Genomic DNA, 17,682 nt, shown 5'->3' with positions numbered 1-17,682 from the left:
TGATGTACCTCTCTTTATTCTTGATTGTGATATAGACTTAATTAGGGATGTGCAATGGTTATGGCGAGCAGGTAACCGCGGTTATTTATCCATAACCGTTTATGATTATACCCACATAACCGTTTACCTGTTGGGTAATTGCCTAAACAGTTATACCCATACCCATAACCGTTTATAAACGGTTAATCATACTCATTTAATCGTAACCGTTTAATACCCGTTTATCCATTTATCATTTTTAACCCGTTTATCTTTTTGTTTTTTTTTTTACCATTACTCATTTTTCACTCGTCTACATGTTTTTTAACAACTTGAAAATTAAAAAAAAAAATTGTCATAATTTTCTTTTTTTTTGACAATTAAACACTTTTATAGGTACACTCATCATAGATTTTTGTATTTTAATTTTTTAAGTCCTTATACCATTCTAATAATTGAGATAATAGTATACGGATGATATTTTTAACTGTTACTAATGAAGGTAAATATAATATTTGCTAAGTATTATTGGGTTACCAAAATTGTTTAGAATACATTTCTATCAAAGCATTGCTGTCAATTTCACGGTTACCCGCAATGAATTTAAATTAATTTGGCGAATTCCTTGATGATGAGAATCATCATTCCTGTAGCAGTGTTATTGAGAGAATGACCGATGAATTCCTTGCTAATTTATTGAGTGCTAAGTATTATTGGATCGAGAACATGATTTGTGTTAGTTTTACATATATAAAATAAATAGGTAAATGGTTACCCGTTTATAATCGCGGTTAATACCCATAACCGTCCATTTAAATTTCGCAGGTAAACGGTTATACCCATAACTGTTTATTTATCTAAACGGTTACCCATAACCGTACGTTTAATTTAAGGGAGTTTTAATGAAAAGCTCAGGGTACTGTTCACTTTAAAGAAAAACCACATTTTTACACTAAAAAGTCAAACATGCTACTATTCACTTTACCATTTATTTTGTCCTTATCATTAAAATTCAAAGTTTTCAAGTCATTTTCATTAGTTTTCCTTTAATTTAAATGGGCGGGTAACTACTTTTTCCCATAACTAATGGGTATTTGCCCATCCCTAAACTTAACCCACAATTAACACTCATTGCCTATGAATTTCAATGTTTGATACCGTACTCTTTTAATCATTTTATGAAATGGAGAGTCTTAACACACTTCAAAGTTTTTCAAGAATGGCATAATAAAGTAGGTGAAGTGCAATAATATGGCATACACTTTCCAGTTTCCATCCGGCCAAATAAAATGAGTGTATCTAGCATAGGATCTTTATACCCAATCTATAAAGAGAAAGAAAATCTGCTTTAACAACTTTTGTTCTTGTGCAGAGATCCCATGTTTTATATGTGCCGACTAATAATGTATGTAAATATTTTTAGATAAGGAGACTAAGAGCATTTTTAAAAGAAACGTCAAATTTAAAATATCAAATTTTAATTTAATAGCTAACTTAGTAATTTGATATATTGTCCTTCCCTCCAATATGTCAAAATTTATAGTTTTATTTATGTTTTTTCAAACAAAAATAATAAAAGTTGGGTTGTTGTTGATTTAAAAATAATAAAATAATACTTAAATATGCTACCATTTAAGGTAAGGCAAGTGAGATGTCTTTGGAAATAGTAAAAATCAAATTTGAAGGCAGCTTCAAATTTGACATCTCTTTGTCCATATCAGCTTAGCCTTCTTTTCCATGTCATCTTTGGCATCTCGGTTGGAGTAAATGATACGTCATTTGTTACTGTTATATGCATATGTGGCATTTTTGACATCTCCTTTGGAGATGGTCTAAATCCATTAGCAAGTTTTTTTACTTCGTAAATGTTCGAGTACTAAATTAGAGTCATACTACAAAGAAAAATGCTATGGGAACTCTCTTAAAGGTGAGATTTTCCATACTCTCTAACACCTCATGTTTTTGGCACAATATTTATAATGTTAGCACGATAATTAATGTTAAACTGTTAAATGCGAGGGAGTCCATGGAGAGTCTCACTCCTCTTAGTTTTTCTCGTACGCAAAACTCACTTTATTTATGACAAATGCAAAGACCATCTCTAAAGGAGATGCCAAATATAAACATAAAATTTAATTTTGACAGCTCATGTGACACTTTGACATGTTTTAAAGTTTTGCCTCCACCCAATATGTCAAATATTAAAAAAATTTAAGTGCTGTCAACTTTGGCAGCAAAAGGGAAAGATGTCATTTCATATCGTGCTACATCAGATTTGGCTTTTCGGTTGGAAAACATTATAGTTGTCTTTTCTTACTGTTATTGCTGATTTGGTACATTTTGACATCTTTTTTGGAGATACTCTAAGGAGACTCTCAAAAAATCTCTTAAAAGTGAAACTATTTATGGACTCTATGCCGTCTCATATTTTGGCATAATGTTTTATAATATTAGCATGAGAATTGATGTTAAATTGTGAGGTGAAATATAGTCTATGGAGAGTTGCACTTTTGAGAGAGTTTCCTTAACATTTTTCTTATTTTATTCCATGTATTAATACACACAAAAATTGCAATTGCAATAATTTAACGTTTCAATAATCAACTACTTAGTATTACAGTTTAGTAATATTCCTATTCATTTATAAGTGAAAGGTCTTAGGTTCAATTCAAACCAAAAGCGAATTTGAATCACATTGCTGTTAACCTATTGTGAGACTAAACCAACCACTTTCCTTAGTGTATATAATATCGTTTGTTCAGAAAGAAAAAAAAAACGTTTGCAAAATCGTGCTTTATCAACATGTACGGTTGATATGAACGAGAATTTTTTACGGTGCCAGAAATATGGTCGATATACTAAGTGTTAGAATACAATTAGTTAGAAGATATTTTTGAAAATTTTCAACTAGTTGTATTATTACAATTAGTAAAATGGGCCATGTGTTTTTCGCATAGAAAAATCTCTAGATGTGAACAAGTGGTAAGCCACAAAGACTGTGGAACACAATTGCCTTAGCTATAAATTATTAGACACAGCTGGTAAAGCTCGATTCTTTGTTTTATTTATCTTTTCTATGAACGGTAATGCTCGCTCGAGGGTTTTCAGCTTTTCAAAAGCTCACCTAACGTTAATCTAACTTTTTTTCTTTTGCCAGAAACCATCAAACTCCTAATACGGTTCGTTATTTTTATTTAATTTAATGATGAAAAAATTATCAAAAACCAGTGTATAAAAAAAAATGTAAAAATCAGCTTGCTTTAGAAAATGGAAAAAGCTCAAGCAGGCACAACATTTTCTGATGCAAATGGGAACAATTTGCATTTAATCCAGTGGTTCTATTCAGACATTTTATTTATATTTTACACACATCTCTTTAGTTTGGACGTTGAATTGAATGAATTAAAGAGAATTAAATGATTAAAATTACCAAAAAATATGTGGAAGGTTAAAAAAAATGTCGATAGCACCCTTATTATATCATTATTATCCTCACAACCAAAAGAAAATTGAACAAATCATACATTTGTCCCTCTGATGTTTCAAATCAAAGTAGAACAAATCAATGAATATATCTAACTCCTAATTTGGCTTTGGATTAGATCAGTCCTTGGCTCGTTTAATTAACGATTAAGCACCTAAAACCTCCCAACTTTCTTGTGTCATTCTAAATTGACCTCAATCATTTTAAACATTCCAAATAAATACTCAACTTAATGAAAATGTAACAACAGTTAAGCTCCAATTAATTTTCCATTACATAATACATGTGGCAACAATGGATCCTAATTTTAGCTTACTTGGACACTATAACAATGATAAAATAACTTCAAAAAAGACATGAATATATTAAAAATATATAACTAAACAAATTCACAAATAAAGTGGAAAACAAAAATGTAGATCGGGAAATATCAAGCCCGCCACCTCCAAGCTGAACCCAATTATCAAACAGGTATTAAATTGAATCGAAAATGTATCCAAATTGAAATTACCTCAAGAGAGCAATCTCAAAGGGTTAAGAATTTAGATAAGATTTCAAGGAGCTTGTTTCTATTCATATGATTCATCATTCGCCGATTAACAGTTCGTAAAGCTTTTAATTCTTCTTTATGGGCAGTAAAGATGGTAGTGGCCGCATCATGATAGTCTATATCATTTCAGCAACTTGCATGACTTTTTTCTCGTTGTTGGCAGCTTGAGTTGTAGGGTGAAGTTAATGGTTCTGCGTTGGGTTTGAAGCTAATGGTCTGATGGCGTGGTGGTGATCATTTTATGACATTTATTAATTTTTGAGACAAAGTAAACCCTAATTCATTTAACAGAAATTTAACCAAAGTAAACCTCTCTCTTTTCAATTTTTAGTCGTTGAATTGAATGAAGTGAAGAAAATAAATAACAAATTATCAAACTACCCATAAAATGAGGAACTCGTGCATTATTTTATCCCATGTGCTAGTTAGTTAACACAAAAAAAGAAAAAAAGAAACCTTGTAAAGATTTTTCATTTTAGCATTCATGTTTTATCAACATGTAAAACGAAACCGTTGGCATGAAAAGTGGTATGGCAAAAGATGGTGAAGGACATTCTAGCTCTACACACTTAATCAGACACAACTAGTAAGCTCGTTCAAGGTTTTCAGCTTTTCAAAGGCTCACCTACCATTACTCCAACTTTTTTCTCTGCCACAAACCATCAATCTAATTAGATTAATTTAGATGGGTAAAAGACAAACACACAATTCTTCTTAATTTAGATAGGTAAAATATTAAAATAAGTGCGTAAAAATCAGCTAGAACTAAAGGCACAATAATTTCTTATGCAAATCGAAGCAATTTGCTATTTTTATATCATTACAATCCGCATAACCAAAAGAAAATTTGAACAAATCAATGAATATATCTAACACCTAATTAGGCTTATACATTAGTCCCTCTCATGTTTCAAACCAAAGTAAAACAAGATGAAGTTGCAGGATTATATAGTGCAGGAAGCAAGTACTTCCTTCCATTAGCACCATTGGCATTGTAGCTGGCACCGGTGGTGGGGTCCTGCAGCAAGTCCCCGGCATAACCAGGATAAGCTCCCTTCCCGTAGACCCCAGGGCAGGCCGAGGAGGCTTCTAGGGGTGCCTCGGCCGGGCCCTGGAAGTATCCATTTCCGAATGGGTTGGTGGCTGTCCCGGCCAGAAGGCTAGCCAGGTTAATGACCATGCCGTCGAGGCCCACGTCGTTGTTGGGGGCCACAAGGGGTGGGCTTTGGGGTCCATAAATGGGCTGGTGAAATGGCCACGCGCACTGCCCCGGGCATTGGGTCTCCGAGTTTCCAACCCAAATGAAAGCGAACTTATAGTTCTTGCCGCCCTTGATGTGTCCTGTTTTGGAAGAGCCGGATGCAGACCCGTGGGTACCGCACCGGTTCATACAGAAGCCATCGACAGCCACGTCGGCGGATGTCAGGACAACGTTGATGGCGTTCTTTTGGTCACCCTTTGCGGCCAATGCGACAATCTGTTTGGTGGTGAGGGATTTGCCGAGGGAGTAGCCTTGGTCGAGAATCTGTCTCCCCAGAGAGAGGGAGAGGGAGTTGGAGGACTTTTTGTTGGAGGTGAGGTGGTAGTATTTCTCGGTGGTCTTCCACCAGGCGGCGACGGAGGGTTGGGGGGTTTTGGAAGGGGAGGAGGAGGACAAGGAGGAGACGAAATCGGAAACAATGGCTTTCTGGGAGGGCTTAAAGTTACCGTACCAGATGAGGTTGATGGCAATTTTACCGGAGAGGAGAGGGCCGTTGTGGTATTTGAGGAGCTGGGTTTGGTCTTGGACAAGCTCGCTCAGCTTCCTTGTTGCCAACGAGACTTGGAACAACCTGCTGGAACCGAATGAAACTTGGAACAAGGTGGCCACAACAAACAGCTTCATAAGCCACTGACTAGAATTCAAACCCATTTTTTCTGTTTCTTTTTCTTTTTTTTTTTCTTCTAAAAAAATATTAGATTTTGGAGAGGTTTTTCAGATAAGAGCCGGGAGGGAGGGGTTGAGATATAGGTGTGGAGTAAGAGGGGCGGGCAGGCTGTTTATATAGAGGTGAGGAGGAGGTTCAAATATTTGGATTAAAAATTGAAAAAGTGCGGGGTCGTGGGGGTGGGGTATATTGAATGTAGGAAGGTGTTGAGACAGAGAGACAGTAAATACAAATGCAGGGTACTGTGTAGAGAGAGAGAGAGAGAGAGAGAGAGAGAGATGGCTTCTCATTCACGACTTGAGGGGTTTGGGCAGGCGGTAGGAAAAGAAAAGTGACCGAACGCTAATAATCGCAAGCGCGTCTCTTTATTATCTCAAACCTGCTCACCTCACGCTTTCACCATGCATTTGTTTCCACGCTCCAACGACGAATCAAACCCCTTTATTTGTTTTCCTTAATCCAGCAAAAATACAAGTATATAACGAAAAAAAACCAATCCTCCTTTTTCAGTATATACTATATTGGTAGATGTTACTTCATTTGATATTGTCTTAATCATTTTGACATGCTAAACTGACGTACTGGTAGATGTTACCTCATTTCAAAGAATTGCAAAATAACATACGATAACTTAATCACAGTAAATTAATATTTGGACTTTTCACTTATAAGAAGCGAATTTTAATAAACTATTATTTGAATGTCTCACTACAATTTTTTTTTTTTAACAATCAGTATTATTTAAATTAAGAGGTGAGAGAGTGAGTTAAACTTCATGATCAGCTAACAATAATGTAGTTAAAATTTATTTTTAATTAGAATCAAAACGAATAAAGAAAAATATTATTAAATCAAATAATAATATTAAGTGGCAAACGCAATAATTTAAAAAACCAATAATAATCTCGAATTGGATTTGTGGCCGTGTATGGGAAGGCAGGGAGTGAGACGGTGAGAGTAGAGATCTGTCATTACTCTACGGGTAAAAAGGAAACGTGTCTTTACAGCCAACGCCTAAACCGGAAGAAACGTTATTATTATGGGGGTAGGGCCCATCCTTTGTGAAAGTAAGTACAATCCTCTTTCCTACTACAAGACAAAAAACATTTACAGCCTAGCTACAGATTGCACAACCACCTAATTGACCATCACACCCTTGGTTAAACGGACTGACCCCGAATATTCGGTGTGTAGAATTGTAAACTCACTTTGGAGATAAACGTTGGGATTCCAGGCTGGACGCATACTTGAATGTCTATCGGGAAGCGTGGAGTCTGACCCAACTGGCAGTCAGCTGGAATCCGATGTGGGGCGAAACGTCATTACACGCGCCCTCCCAGTCTTAAACGAAGCTCGTGAGGTGAGCTGGGCGAAGGCTAATCTCATCTTAGTAATAAGCATTTTAAGTAGGTAATTAAGATGGGGTGAGAATTTAAGGCAGTGCCTTCGGGTTCCAGCTGTATCAAGCTAATTACACGTACTAGCCAATGACTGCCTAGAACCTGCTCAGGCTGATTCATAGAGGAAAGTTTTTATCGTGACATGAACACGTCTCGGTACATCAAATTTCATAGCAGTTCAAATTTATTTTTCAATATTTTTAATAAATTGTAATATTATACTTAGTGTACGGGATTGCATAGTGAAAAATCTCTCAATTTATAGGTGTACACAAAGAATTAAGTATATCTTATATACTGAAATATATGTAGGTAACTTGTACCTTAGTTGGTTAAAGAATTTGTTTTGCACCTAATTTTTTGTGTTTGATTCTTCCTCCAAATAGCTTAGATGAATTTATTGTAGATTATTCCGTCGTTTGTAAAAAAATAAAAAATAAAAAAATGGTGTACTATCCGTACACCCCTTTTTACTTTATACACAATCTCTTAATTTGCGGCCGTCAGATCGACTGAATTAAGGAAGATCAAATGATAGAAATTAATAACGGTTGTGTAAGAAGTAAAATGAGTGTTTGGATAGCACACCCCTAAGCAAATATCTTTCTAGGATATTTCCGAAAGGGTAATGCTAGTTAAACTAATAGGAAATAAGTACATTAATTAACGTTTAAGTAATAATTTAATCATCAACAACATCAGTTGGTCTACAATATTTGGTTTAAAATTTTGAATACTTTTCTAAAATTTCAGAGATATTTTGATAATATGGACAATTTAGTTAAAATTTGATACTTTTGTCTAATGTCTAACACATTTAGGAGATTTCTAGAGATAATTTTTTTTATCAAAATTTCAATAAAGTCAATGCAATCTTTATCATAAGATTTTTATAGTTGCTAGTCAATTTCTTAATAGTGTAATTTTGAAATTAAAAGGCGGCAAAAGCAATTCTCTCAACTACAATGTTTTTGCATTTTTTCTTTTAAAAAACACTTATGTCATATTGTCAATGTTTCATGCATTGTTTTAAAGTACAAACAACAAGGAATATAACAGAGAAAATATAATTCAAATTCTCAGTACTGTTGTATCTAAAGTCAACTTTTCCCACCTTGCAAGAAAAATTTCATTAGGGTTCAGCGATCCCTAAAAACATTTCATTAGATTTTAGGGGCTCCCAATTTTCCAGTTAAATTTCAGAAAGCACTAGAAAATTAGCGTAGGAGCTCCCTAAAAAAATTTCCTCACTGATGCATTATTTGTTGATTTTGGAGTTTGTAGAAGTTTCGAAAGTAGCTTTTATGTTTCTTGGCGAGCTTCTTGTACTTTATATTTTAACTAATATTTAAATTGATATTAATATATTAGTCGATATTTCTTAAAAATTTTGCTACCTGTATAAAGCATGTGTGGTCGTTGACTTCATATGTAAGCTAATCTGCTCTAATACCATGAAAAAAATTGAGGTTCCACCACTGTCAACCAATTGGTAGTATTGAGATACGAGCCTTTGTAAAGTTTCTTATTAATTAACAAACCTAGCTCTAATAACCTTGTTTTATTTACTAAAAACTGGCGTAAAAAATGGTTTAAGCTAGCATATCAAAGTTTAAACAAATATGAATCACGTTAAACTAGAATAAGCAGCTGGCTATCGTCATACTCCATAAGCTACAACCTAAATTCACGAGCTGCGAGTAATATATACCAAAAGAAAACATTACTTATCCAAAACCCTAATTGGTTTCACCTGTAGTATGATGAAATGTAATGTTCTGAGTTTTGACAGTGCGTCCACCTACAATGCCCTAACATCCCGATTGACGCAAAAGCATAAAAATAAAAATAAATAAATCGTGTTCGATAGCGATGGGAAGAGATCTTCAGCACTAAATATAGTTGCTTTGTTTCTCCCCTGCAACAGACATATATATAACTGTACATTTACATAACCCATTAAAATGATTAATTAATTTATTTATAATAAGGTTGTGTAGTTACACAGAAGGGTTCCATGAATGTAACCTGCAATGTTTATACGTGGAGAGCTATTATATATGTATATATTGTTCACTACATATCTTTTTTTCTGGATCTTCTTTGTCTGTCTTCTGAAGGACTCCATGTTGTAGTTGTCTACATGTTTAGCAGATTTTCTTTTCTGTAGAATAAAAGAGCTGTAATTACAATAAATTTGTTCTTTGACTAAACCATGAAGGAGTAAACAATTGTAATTATGCTGGGTCTTGTTTTCTCAGTTTGAATGTGGTAACAGTTCATATGAGCTATTCTTGGTTACATTATTGTGCATAACAGTTTTAGATTTATTTATTCTCAAGATTATCATAGGAGATGGTATTCTGATTAAGTCTAAAGCATTAACGATGAGTTTTGGTCTCTTACTCTACGTATTTCATGTTAAAAAAATATTAATTTTTAAAGTAATGCTACATTTACCGCATAGGTAAGTAAATAAAACCCGTTTATGCATGAAGCATCCAGGTCTAAAAAACATATGGTTAGAAATGTTGGACACTTTATAAAGCTCCATTGGGATGGTGAATTATGAAAGGAAGATTTGGATTTGATCAAATGTAGTATAGCACTTTTGACATTCGTTTGTAATACAATTTAGACAACTGCTTAATTTAACAACCTTAAAATCTATCTATACTTCTCGATTTAGAATAATGCCTTTAACCATGTGGGCACTATTTTAAATGTGAACAACCTAACTCTTGAATCATACTACAGCTTCAGGAGGCGAAAGAGTCGGCATAACTTTGAGTAACTTTTATTCATTGAGCAACGATCCTTTCACTAGGTATGGCCGAATCATAAAGGTGGACTTTCGTCCAAATATCAATAGCGAAGACATCGTTACAACTTGTACAATAAGCTAATCAAGAGGTTAGAACTGGAGTCGTATTAAAATGTCGTAGATTCGATTAGCAAGGTGCTTAGTCTCCTCGGATGCCACCAGCTAGCCTGTCTAATGACTGATCACTTCACGTTTGTACCTATATTTGCAGACATGGTTACCACTACGTCTTATATATATATATATATAACATGGTCGCCCTAATAAATGAAAATTTTATAATAGTGTGCACGAGTGGTGCTTTGGAAATCGAATTAAAATCTCACATCCACCACATTTTATATATTAGTGTATTCAACCAAGACTTGATTATCGTTAGCATGTGCTTGATGAGTTACATATAGACCGTATGGTCAAATTTCAATTATCGCATGATATAATTTACAGAGAATAATACTTGCATCTTGCTTTGGTGTAACCTCTTAGTTCCATTCTATTCATTTAACAATTTTTTTCTATACATATGATATATGCAATCGAAATCATTTTCTAGATTATCATTTCAAAATCATTTCTATAAAAGACAAACTATATAAAAAATCGGTTGGTCATTCATAAATATAAACTAAATAGGTGACCATGATAATCTTAATCGTCTATTAGTATTACATATATGGATGACTAAATTATCATTATGACATATATATGTATAAGAAACATTCGTTGAATAAAATGGTGGAACAAGAAGAGTCGATCGGGAGTGGGACGCAAGTTTTGTTCAGTACTGAGTGAGAAGCAAGATCGCGTAGCTGGCCATTGATCGAATATTGATGTGTATTGACTTTCATTGAAGAGATCTGCAGTGGATAGATCTAGCAATTCATAGTTATCCATTTCATTTATACTTAGTTAGTAACATGCATTTATCTCCCGGTCCGCATGCAGTGACCACTTCAGGTCGGGTGAGGTATGGAACTTGTGGTAACGAGCATGGCATGCATGTGAACCCCCGAGGGCACAGGAGCCTGCATGCATGGGTTGGCATTTGAAGAGTACCATGATGTTGAAGCTTGTCAAAGCATGGACCAGCTGCGCCATTTGGTCCTACAGATTCCAGTGAACAAGTCTTATAGCTGCTTTACAATAGTTGGGAAACATTATATATATCGAAATTTAGTATATCAACCCCATATGAACCTTTGACCTTCCTCACCTTTAAAATAAGGAAATTGGCTGAAAGTAGCAAGTTACAAATTTTAAATGCTTAAATGATCACTTTTCAATTGATATGTGGACATTATTTGATATTTTTCAATATTCAGTAATTTGTAACATGATCATTTCATTTCCATTAAAAGAAAGGGTAAATAAATCTTGTCCAGCTAATTAAAGTCCCCTAACCCTCTTGCTTTGCAATTTTTTTTAACAAACGACAATATCTACATTAAAGAAGTGGAGGAGTATGCTTTTTACTTCGCCAAGTTACAAGATTACTTGCAACAAATGTGAAGTACCTTGAGGTTGAACTTATATCCAACACTTTTCCTGCCCAATCTGCATTCGTATCCATTCACCTCCATATGTCCACGCTTCCTAAAAATTAACCCCTTTTCTGGGATTTTCTTTTAAATAGCTCAAAATTCTCATACAGCCGCCATGTGGTCCTTGCTCAGAGAGTGCATAAATTGATTAACCAAACTGATGGCATAGGCTATGTATAAAAGAGTAAGCGATAGATGGATCAACTTCCCAACCAACTAGTGATATCTCCTCTATTAGTTAGAACCTGATTAGGATAAATACTCAAATGATGATTAAGCACAATCGGAGTCTCAGCTGGTTTGCAAGCTAACATAGCAATTTTAGACAACAAATCAAGCACATATTTCTGTTGAGACAAGTAGAGACCTTCCTTCAATCGGGCCACCTCAATCCCTATGAAATATTTCAAACCTCCCAAGTCTTTCATCTCAACCTCGGATGCCATAAACACTTGTAATTCTCAATTTCTTTAACATCATCACCTGTAACAACCATATATCCGCTTATATAATCAATAAGGTTACTATAACAGCCATATCATCCACATATATAGTCCCATCAACTTTGTGTTTAATTGTGAATACCCATTTGCAACCCACTGGTCTCTTCCCTTTTCACAAAGACACAATATCCCAAATCTCATTTTTCTGTAATGTATCCATATCTACTTGCATACCCGCAATCCATTTTGGATCGTTCAAAGCATCTTCAAATTTTGTCAAAGTCTGAATACTTGCCACTTGGCTCACCATAGCTTGGTATTGTGGAGAGAGTTGGTGAATAGAATGTACTGGGAGGGAGATTTTTCAGTATGACCGGTACACGAGTGGTACACCACGTGTTACTATATAAATGGTGACATATGTGTGTTAAAAAGTTAATAACTTAAAAAATAAAATTTCCCACCACCTCTATTAAAACACGTGATTTACCACTTGCGTTCCTATCGCAAGGAAAAATTTCTCTTACTGGGCAATAACGCATCTAGTCTTCTCTTTTGGTGAGAACTGTACATGTGGCTTCCCACGATTCTATATCGAAAGCAAAAATAAGGTTGTTCAACAACATTACGATTAGATAGAGTATTAGTTTCCGATTTATTTACTTCAGGAATATCCAGTCACATGAGCGGGCACAATTGAGTAGAGAAAGGGTTATTTCATGAACGTCAGATAATTCATTCGCTGGAGATATCACTTCACATGGTTTCACTCCTGCCCGAGTAGATTAGCGGTCGTTAAGGCTCTACCGACTGGTCGGCCAGTGCTTTTTGTTGTCGTTCAGTTCAACTAGCATGAAGTTTGTCACAATCCATCGTTCATATCTATCGACCATATTTGAATAGTTTCCATTTCGCTCACTGATAGGATTTTTACCACCTGTAAAAGTAGAGATAAAAATACTAAAAATACTTGTAAGAGTCTAGATTCTGAAAAACGCTAGGCGCTAGTCGAGTGGTAGCCTGGGGCCTAGCACCTAGGCAGCTAGACGAGACCTAGACGAGCACCTAGGCGGGCTAGGTGGATTTCAATAGTATAAAATATTATATAAATAAGTGTCTATTTACACTTCAAAAAACCATATACTTGTAATGTATTGAGAATTTGAAAAATTGTAAGTAAAGTGTTAGAGACCCTATTGAGTTTATGGGCCAAGAAAAGACACAAGGATTGCAGGCAAAGCATAATGCTACATCAAATATCAGCTCCAATATAGGCCCATCAGCTTAAAGCCAAAATATCATCACATATTCACTTTTTTTTTTTACTAAAACAAAATATAAAAAAAAAATACAAAAAATGTTATGGTCTATTTTATCTGACAGATGGACTAGGGCCGGCGGCAGAGAGAGAGAGGAGAGAGATGTGTGTTTGTAGAATTGTAGGGGAATGTGTGTGTTATTATCCCTCCTACATTGTGCCTTTATTTATAGTAGTAAAGGGAGAGAAGATATTTCTTCTTCTCCAAGTAATACAAGTTGTAATAGGAAAGGATAACTAGAATCAAATCTTATCTAGGATTTACACAATCATACTTAAACTATGAATGTTTACAACACTCCCCCTTGAGTGTGTAAATACTCAAGGTAGATTCAGCATCATGCAGAAGTTGAGGAAGTCGACTCGTTGGCACTGATTCCAAGGAACAACGCTTATTCTCAATAAGGTAGGAACTTGCATAAGTAGTAAGTCTCACTAAAAAACCCTAAGGCTATGGCAAAAACCCAAGTAGGGACAAAATCCATAGTCTAAGGAAAAATGTGTGAGAAATGCAAAGTCAAAAGAAACGTCTACAGGACGTCATCAGGGATATGACCAGCCCAAGGTGGGTGCCTCGTTAAAACCTAGTTAGGTAGCAAAAACCCAGTGGGAAAAATGCTCCTAATCGTAGGGAAAAAGAGTACATTAAGATCAAGCAAGTATCTAGAAGATACTCCCCCTAAGTTTGACATAATTCCAAAGAGAAATAGCAAAGTTACAACTCAGAAAGTTTACGCATACCAATTCCATGAACAAGCTTCTGAAACGTCGCCTTCGGTAGTGATTTGGTGAAGAGGTCGGCCAGATTGTCTTGTGATCGGATTTGCGTGACTTCAATCTTCTGATGCTCTTGTTGTTGATGTGTAAAGAAGAACTTCGGCGCAATATGTTTGGTGTTGTCTCCTTTGATGTAACCCTTCTTGAGCTGTTCGATGCAAGCTGCGTTGTCTTCAAAAATCGTCGTCGGGGCATTAACGGCGGGATGAAGATCACAGGAGCTTCGAATATGGCCCACTACTGCTCTCAACCAAAAGCATTCCCGAGTTGCTTCATGTAAGGCGAGAATTTCAGCATGGTTAGACGAAGTGGCAACTAAGGTCTGTTTAGTTGACCTCCAAGATATTGCGGTGCCTCCAACGGTAAAGACATAACCCGTTTGAGAACGCGCCTTGTGCGGATCAGATAAGTATCCAACGTCGGCATAACCAACAAGGCGAGAATCAACCCGATGAGCATAGGGTGCGGCATCACTCGAGGATTCGTAGGGATAGAATAAGCCCAAATCCGTAGTACCCTTAAGGTAACGGAAGATGTCTTTCACGCCAGTCCAATGTCTGCGTGTTGGTGCATTGCTGTACCTTGCCAAAAGATTAACAGCGAAGGAGATGTCGGGTCTAGTGCATTCAGCTAAGTACAATAAAGCGCCTATCACACTTAGATAAGGAACTTCAGGCTCCAAAATCTCTTCATCATCCTCCTTCGGACGGAAGGGATCTCGCTTTGCATCTAGCGTACGAACGACCATAGGAGTACTCGAAGGCTTCGCTTTATCCTCATTAAAACGGCGCAACACCTTCTGGGTGTAGTTCGATTGATGTACTAGGATTCCATCCGAACAATGCTCTATCTCGAGGCCGAGACAGTATCGAGTCTTACCTAGATCTTTCATCTCAAATTCCGACTTCAGGTGCGAAGCAGTTCTCGCGAGCTCTTCAGAAGTTCCGATGAGATTCATGTCATCGACATATACTGCAACAATCGCAAATCCGGAATGTGACTTCTTAATGAACACACAAGGGCATAGTTCATTATTCACATATCCCTGACTAGTCAAATACTCACTTAAACGGTTATACCACATTCTTCCGGATTGTTTCAAACCGTATAGTGAACGCCTCAGCCGAATTGAGAGCGTGTTCCGGGGTTTGGAAATATTTGAACCAGTCAATGTAAGTCCTTCGGGAACTTTCATATAAATTTCCGTATCAAGATCCCCATAGAGATACGCGGTTACTACGTCCATCAGCTGCATATCCAGTTTTTCGGAAACTACCAAACTGATAAGGTATCGAAAAGTAATCACATCCATAACGGGTGAGTAAGTTTCGTCATAGTCAATCCCGGGGCGTTGTGAGAAACCTTGTGCTACAAGACGAGCTTTGTAACGCACAATTTCGTTCTTCTCATTACGCTTCCGAACGAAAACCCACTTGTAGCCAACGGGCTTCACATGTGGAGGAGTAGGAACTACAGGTCCAAACACCTTACGTTTCGCAAGTGAATCAAGTTCGACTTGGATTGCTTGTTTCCAGTTTGACCAATCAGCTCTACGTCGACATTCATCAACGGAACGCGGTTCAATGTCATCGCTCAACATGATCTCAGTAGCTACTGCAAATGCTAATGCATCGTCGACAATCATCTCATTTCTACGCCACACATCATCTAAGCTAGCATAATAGACCGAAATCTCACGATTCTCGGGAGGAGGATTCGTCTCTTCAAGGACGCTTCCATAATCTAGAATTTCCTCATGAGTTGGGTAAAATGAGTAAGCGATAGTCGGATTCACGGTAGGCTCTTCAGGACCTTGTGCCGTGGTTTTCCTCTTCCGGGGGTGTGAATCCTTTGAACCAAGGGGTCTGCCACGCTTTTGTGTAGGGGCAGATGATTGGCTAGCCGCTAATGTACGTGGATCACCAGAATTGGCGTCCCGGGCTTCCAGGAGGGTAGTCCGTCGTACATTTGGTACATCCATCTTTGCAGGCGTATTCGTAGCTGGAATATGTGATCTTGTCACGCGCGCTAGATCGGTGAAAGCATCTGGCATGCTCTGAGCTATGCTCTGGAGATCTAATATGCGCTGCACTTCAGCTTCAGACTGAGCGGTGCGGGGATCTAAATGAGACAAAGTGGGAGTCGTCCACGATAATTCGCGTCGTTCATTAGGAACATTGACGTTCTTATCTCCCCTTAACGACGGGAAGACTGTCTCATAGAAGTGACAATCCGTGAAACGAGCGGTAAACAGATCGCCTGTCAAAGGTTCTAAGTAACGAATAATCGAAGGAGAATCATATCCGACATAGATTCCCATCCTTCGCTGAGGCCCCCATTTTTGTACGTAAGGGCGGCGAGATCGGCACATAGACCGCACAACCAAAAACGCACAGATGCGATATGTCGGGTTCGCATCCGGTGACCAACTGAAGGGCACTAAATGGTTGTGTCGCAACAGGCCTCAGGCGGACCAACTTTGCTGCGTGCAATATTGCATGGCCCCAAGCAGCGATCGGGAGCTTGGTACGTATGACCAACGATCGAGCAATCATTTGTAAACGCTTAATGAAAGCCTCTGCCAGGCCGTTCTGGGTGTGAACATGGGGTACAGGATGTTCAACTTCAACCCCAACCGACATGCAATAGTCATCAAAAGTTTTAGATGTGAATTCTCCAGCATTATCCAATCGAATAGATTTGATCGGATAATCAGGGTGGTGAGCCCTGAGCTTGATAACCTGAGCCAACAGTTTGGAGAATGCAGCGTTCCTTGTGGACAACAAGCACACGTGTGACCAACGTGTAGAAGCGTCAACCAAAACCATAAAATATCTAAATGGTCCGCAGGGAGGTTGAATCGGTCCACAAATGTCCCCCTGAATCCGTTGTAGAAAGATGGGAGGATTCGAACGAATCTTGTCATAAGAAGGCTTAGTAATAAGCTTTCCCATAGAACATGTTTGGCATGCAATTTCATGGATCGAACCTAAGCTTCGGGTTAGTGGATGCCCGTGTGAAGTTTTGAGGATACGGCGCATCGCTATTCGTCCAGGATGTCCCAAACGATCATGCCAAAGTGTAATTTCGTGCGCGGTCCCTGTGGTAGGGCCGGCCACATAGTGGCATTCTATGGGGCGTATGGTCGTAGTATACAGACCACTCGGGTTACGCTCCATCTTCTCTAGAATACGCTTCTGGCCATATTCGTAGGAAGTTACGCACATAAATTCAACTCCGTTTTCTACGTGGGTTTCAGCGTGGTAATTGTTATCTCTAATGTCCTTGAAACTTAGTAACGTTCTTCCGGAACGTGGAGAATAGAGTGCCTCAGCAATGGTCAAGATTGTACCATTGGACAACATTATACGTGCCTTACCGTATCCTTCGATCAGGTTGGATGGGCCTGAGAGGGTTGTCAGAGGTGCATTCTTAGGT

At 37.3% G+C, this 17,682-nt stretch overlaps 1 protein-coding gene across 1 annotated transcript; it reads right to left on the bottom strand.

Annotated features, from left to right (window-relative positions):
* Positions 1-4,793: 4,793 nt before the first annotated feature.
* LOC126631543 (protein PHOSPHATE-INDUCED 1-like) lies at positions 4,794-6,041 on the bottom strand. Its single transcript, XM_050301660.1, has one exon. The coding sequence runs from the start codon at positions 5,923-5,925 to the stop codon at positions 4,924-4,926; it is 1,002 nt and encodes a 333-aa protein (XP_050157617.1). The 5' UTR covers positions 5,926-6,041; the 3' UTR covers positions 4,794-4,923.
* Positions 6,042-17,682: the final 11,641 nt, after the last annotated feature.

This window comes from Malus sylvestris, chromosome 8, assembly GCF_916048215.2.
Source record: "Malus sylvestris chromosome 8, drMalSylv7.2, whole genome shotgun sequence".
Taxonomy (NCBI): domain Eukaryota; kingdom Viridiplantae; phylum Streptophyta; class Magnoliopsida; order Rosales; family Rosaceae; genus Malus; species Malus sylvestris.
This window is presented reverse-complemented; position numbering and strand designations above follow the sequence as displayed.

Excerpts from the sequence above, each read along its gene's own strand:
- LOC126631543 (XM_050301660.1), bottom strand. The coding sequence starts at position 5,925 with ATGGGTTTGAATTCTAGTCAGTGGCTTATGAAGCTGTTTGTTGTGGCC.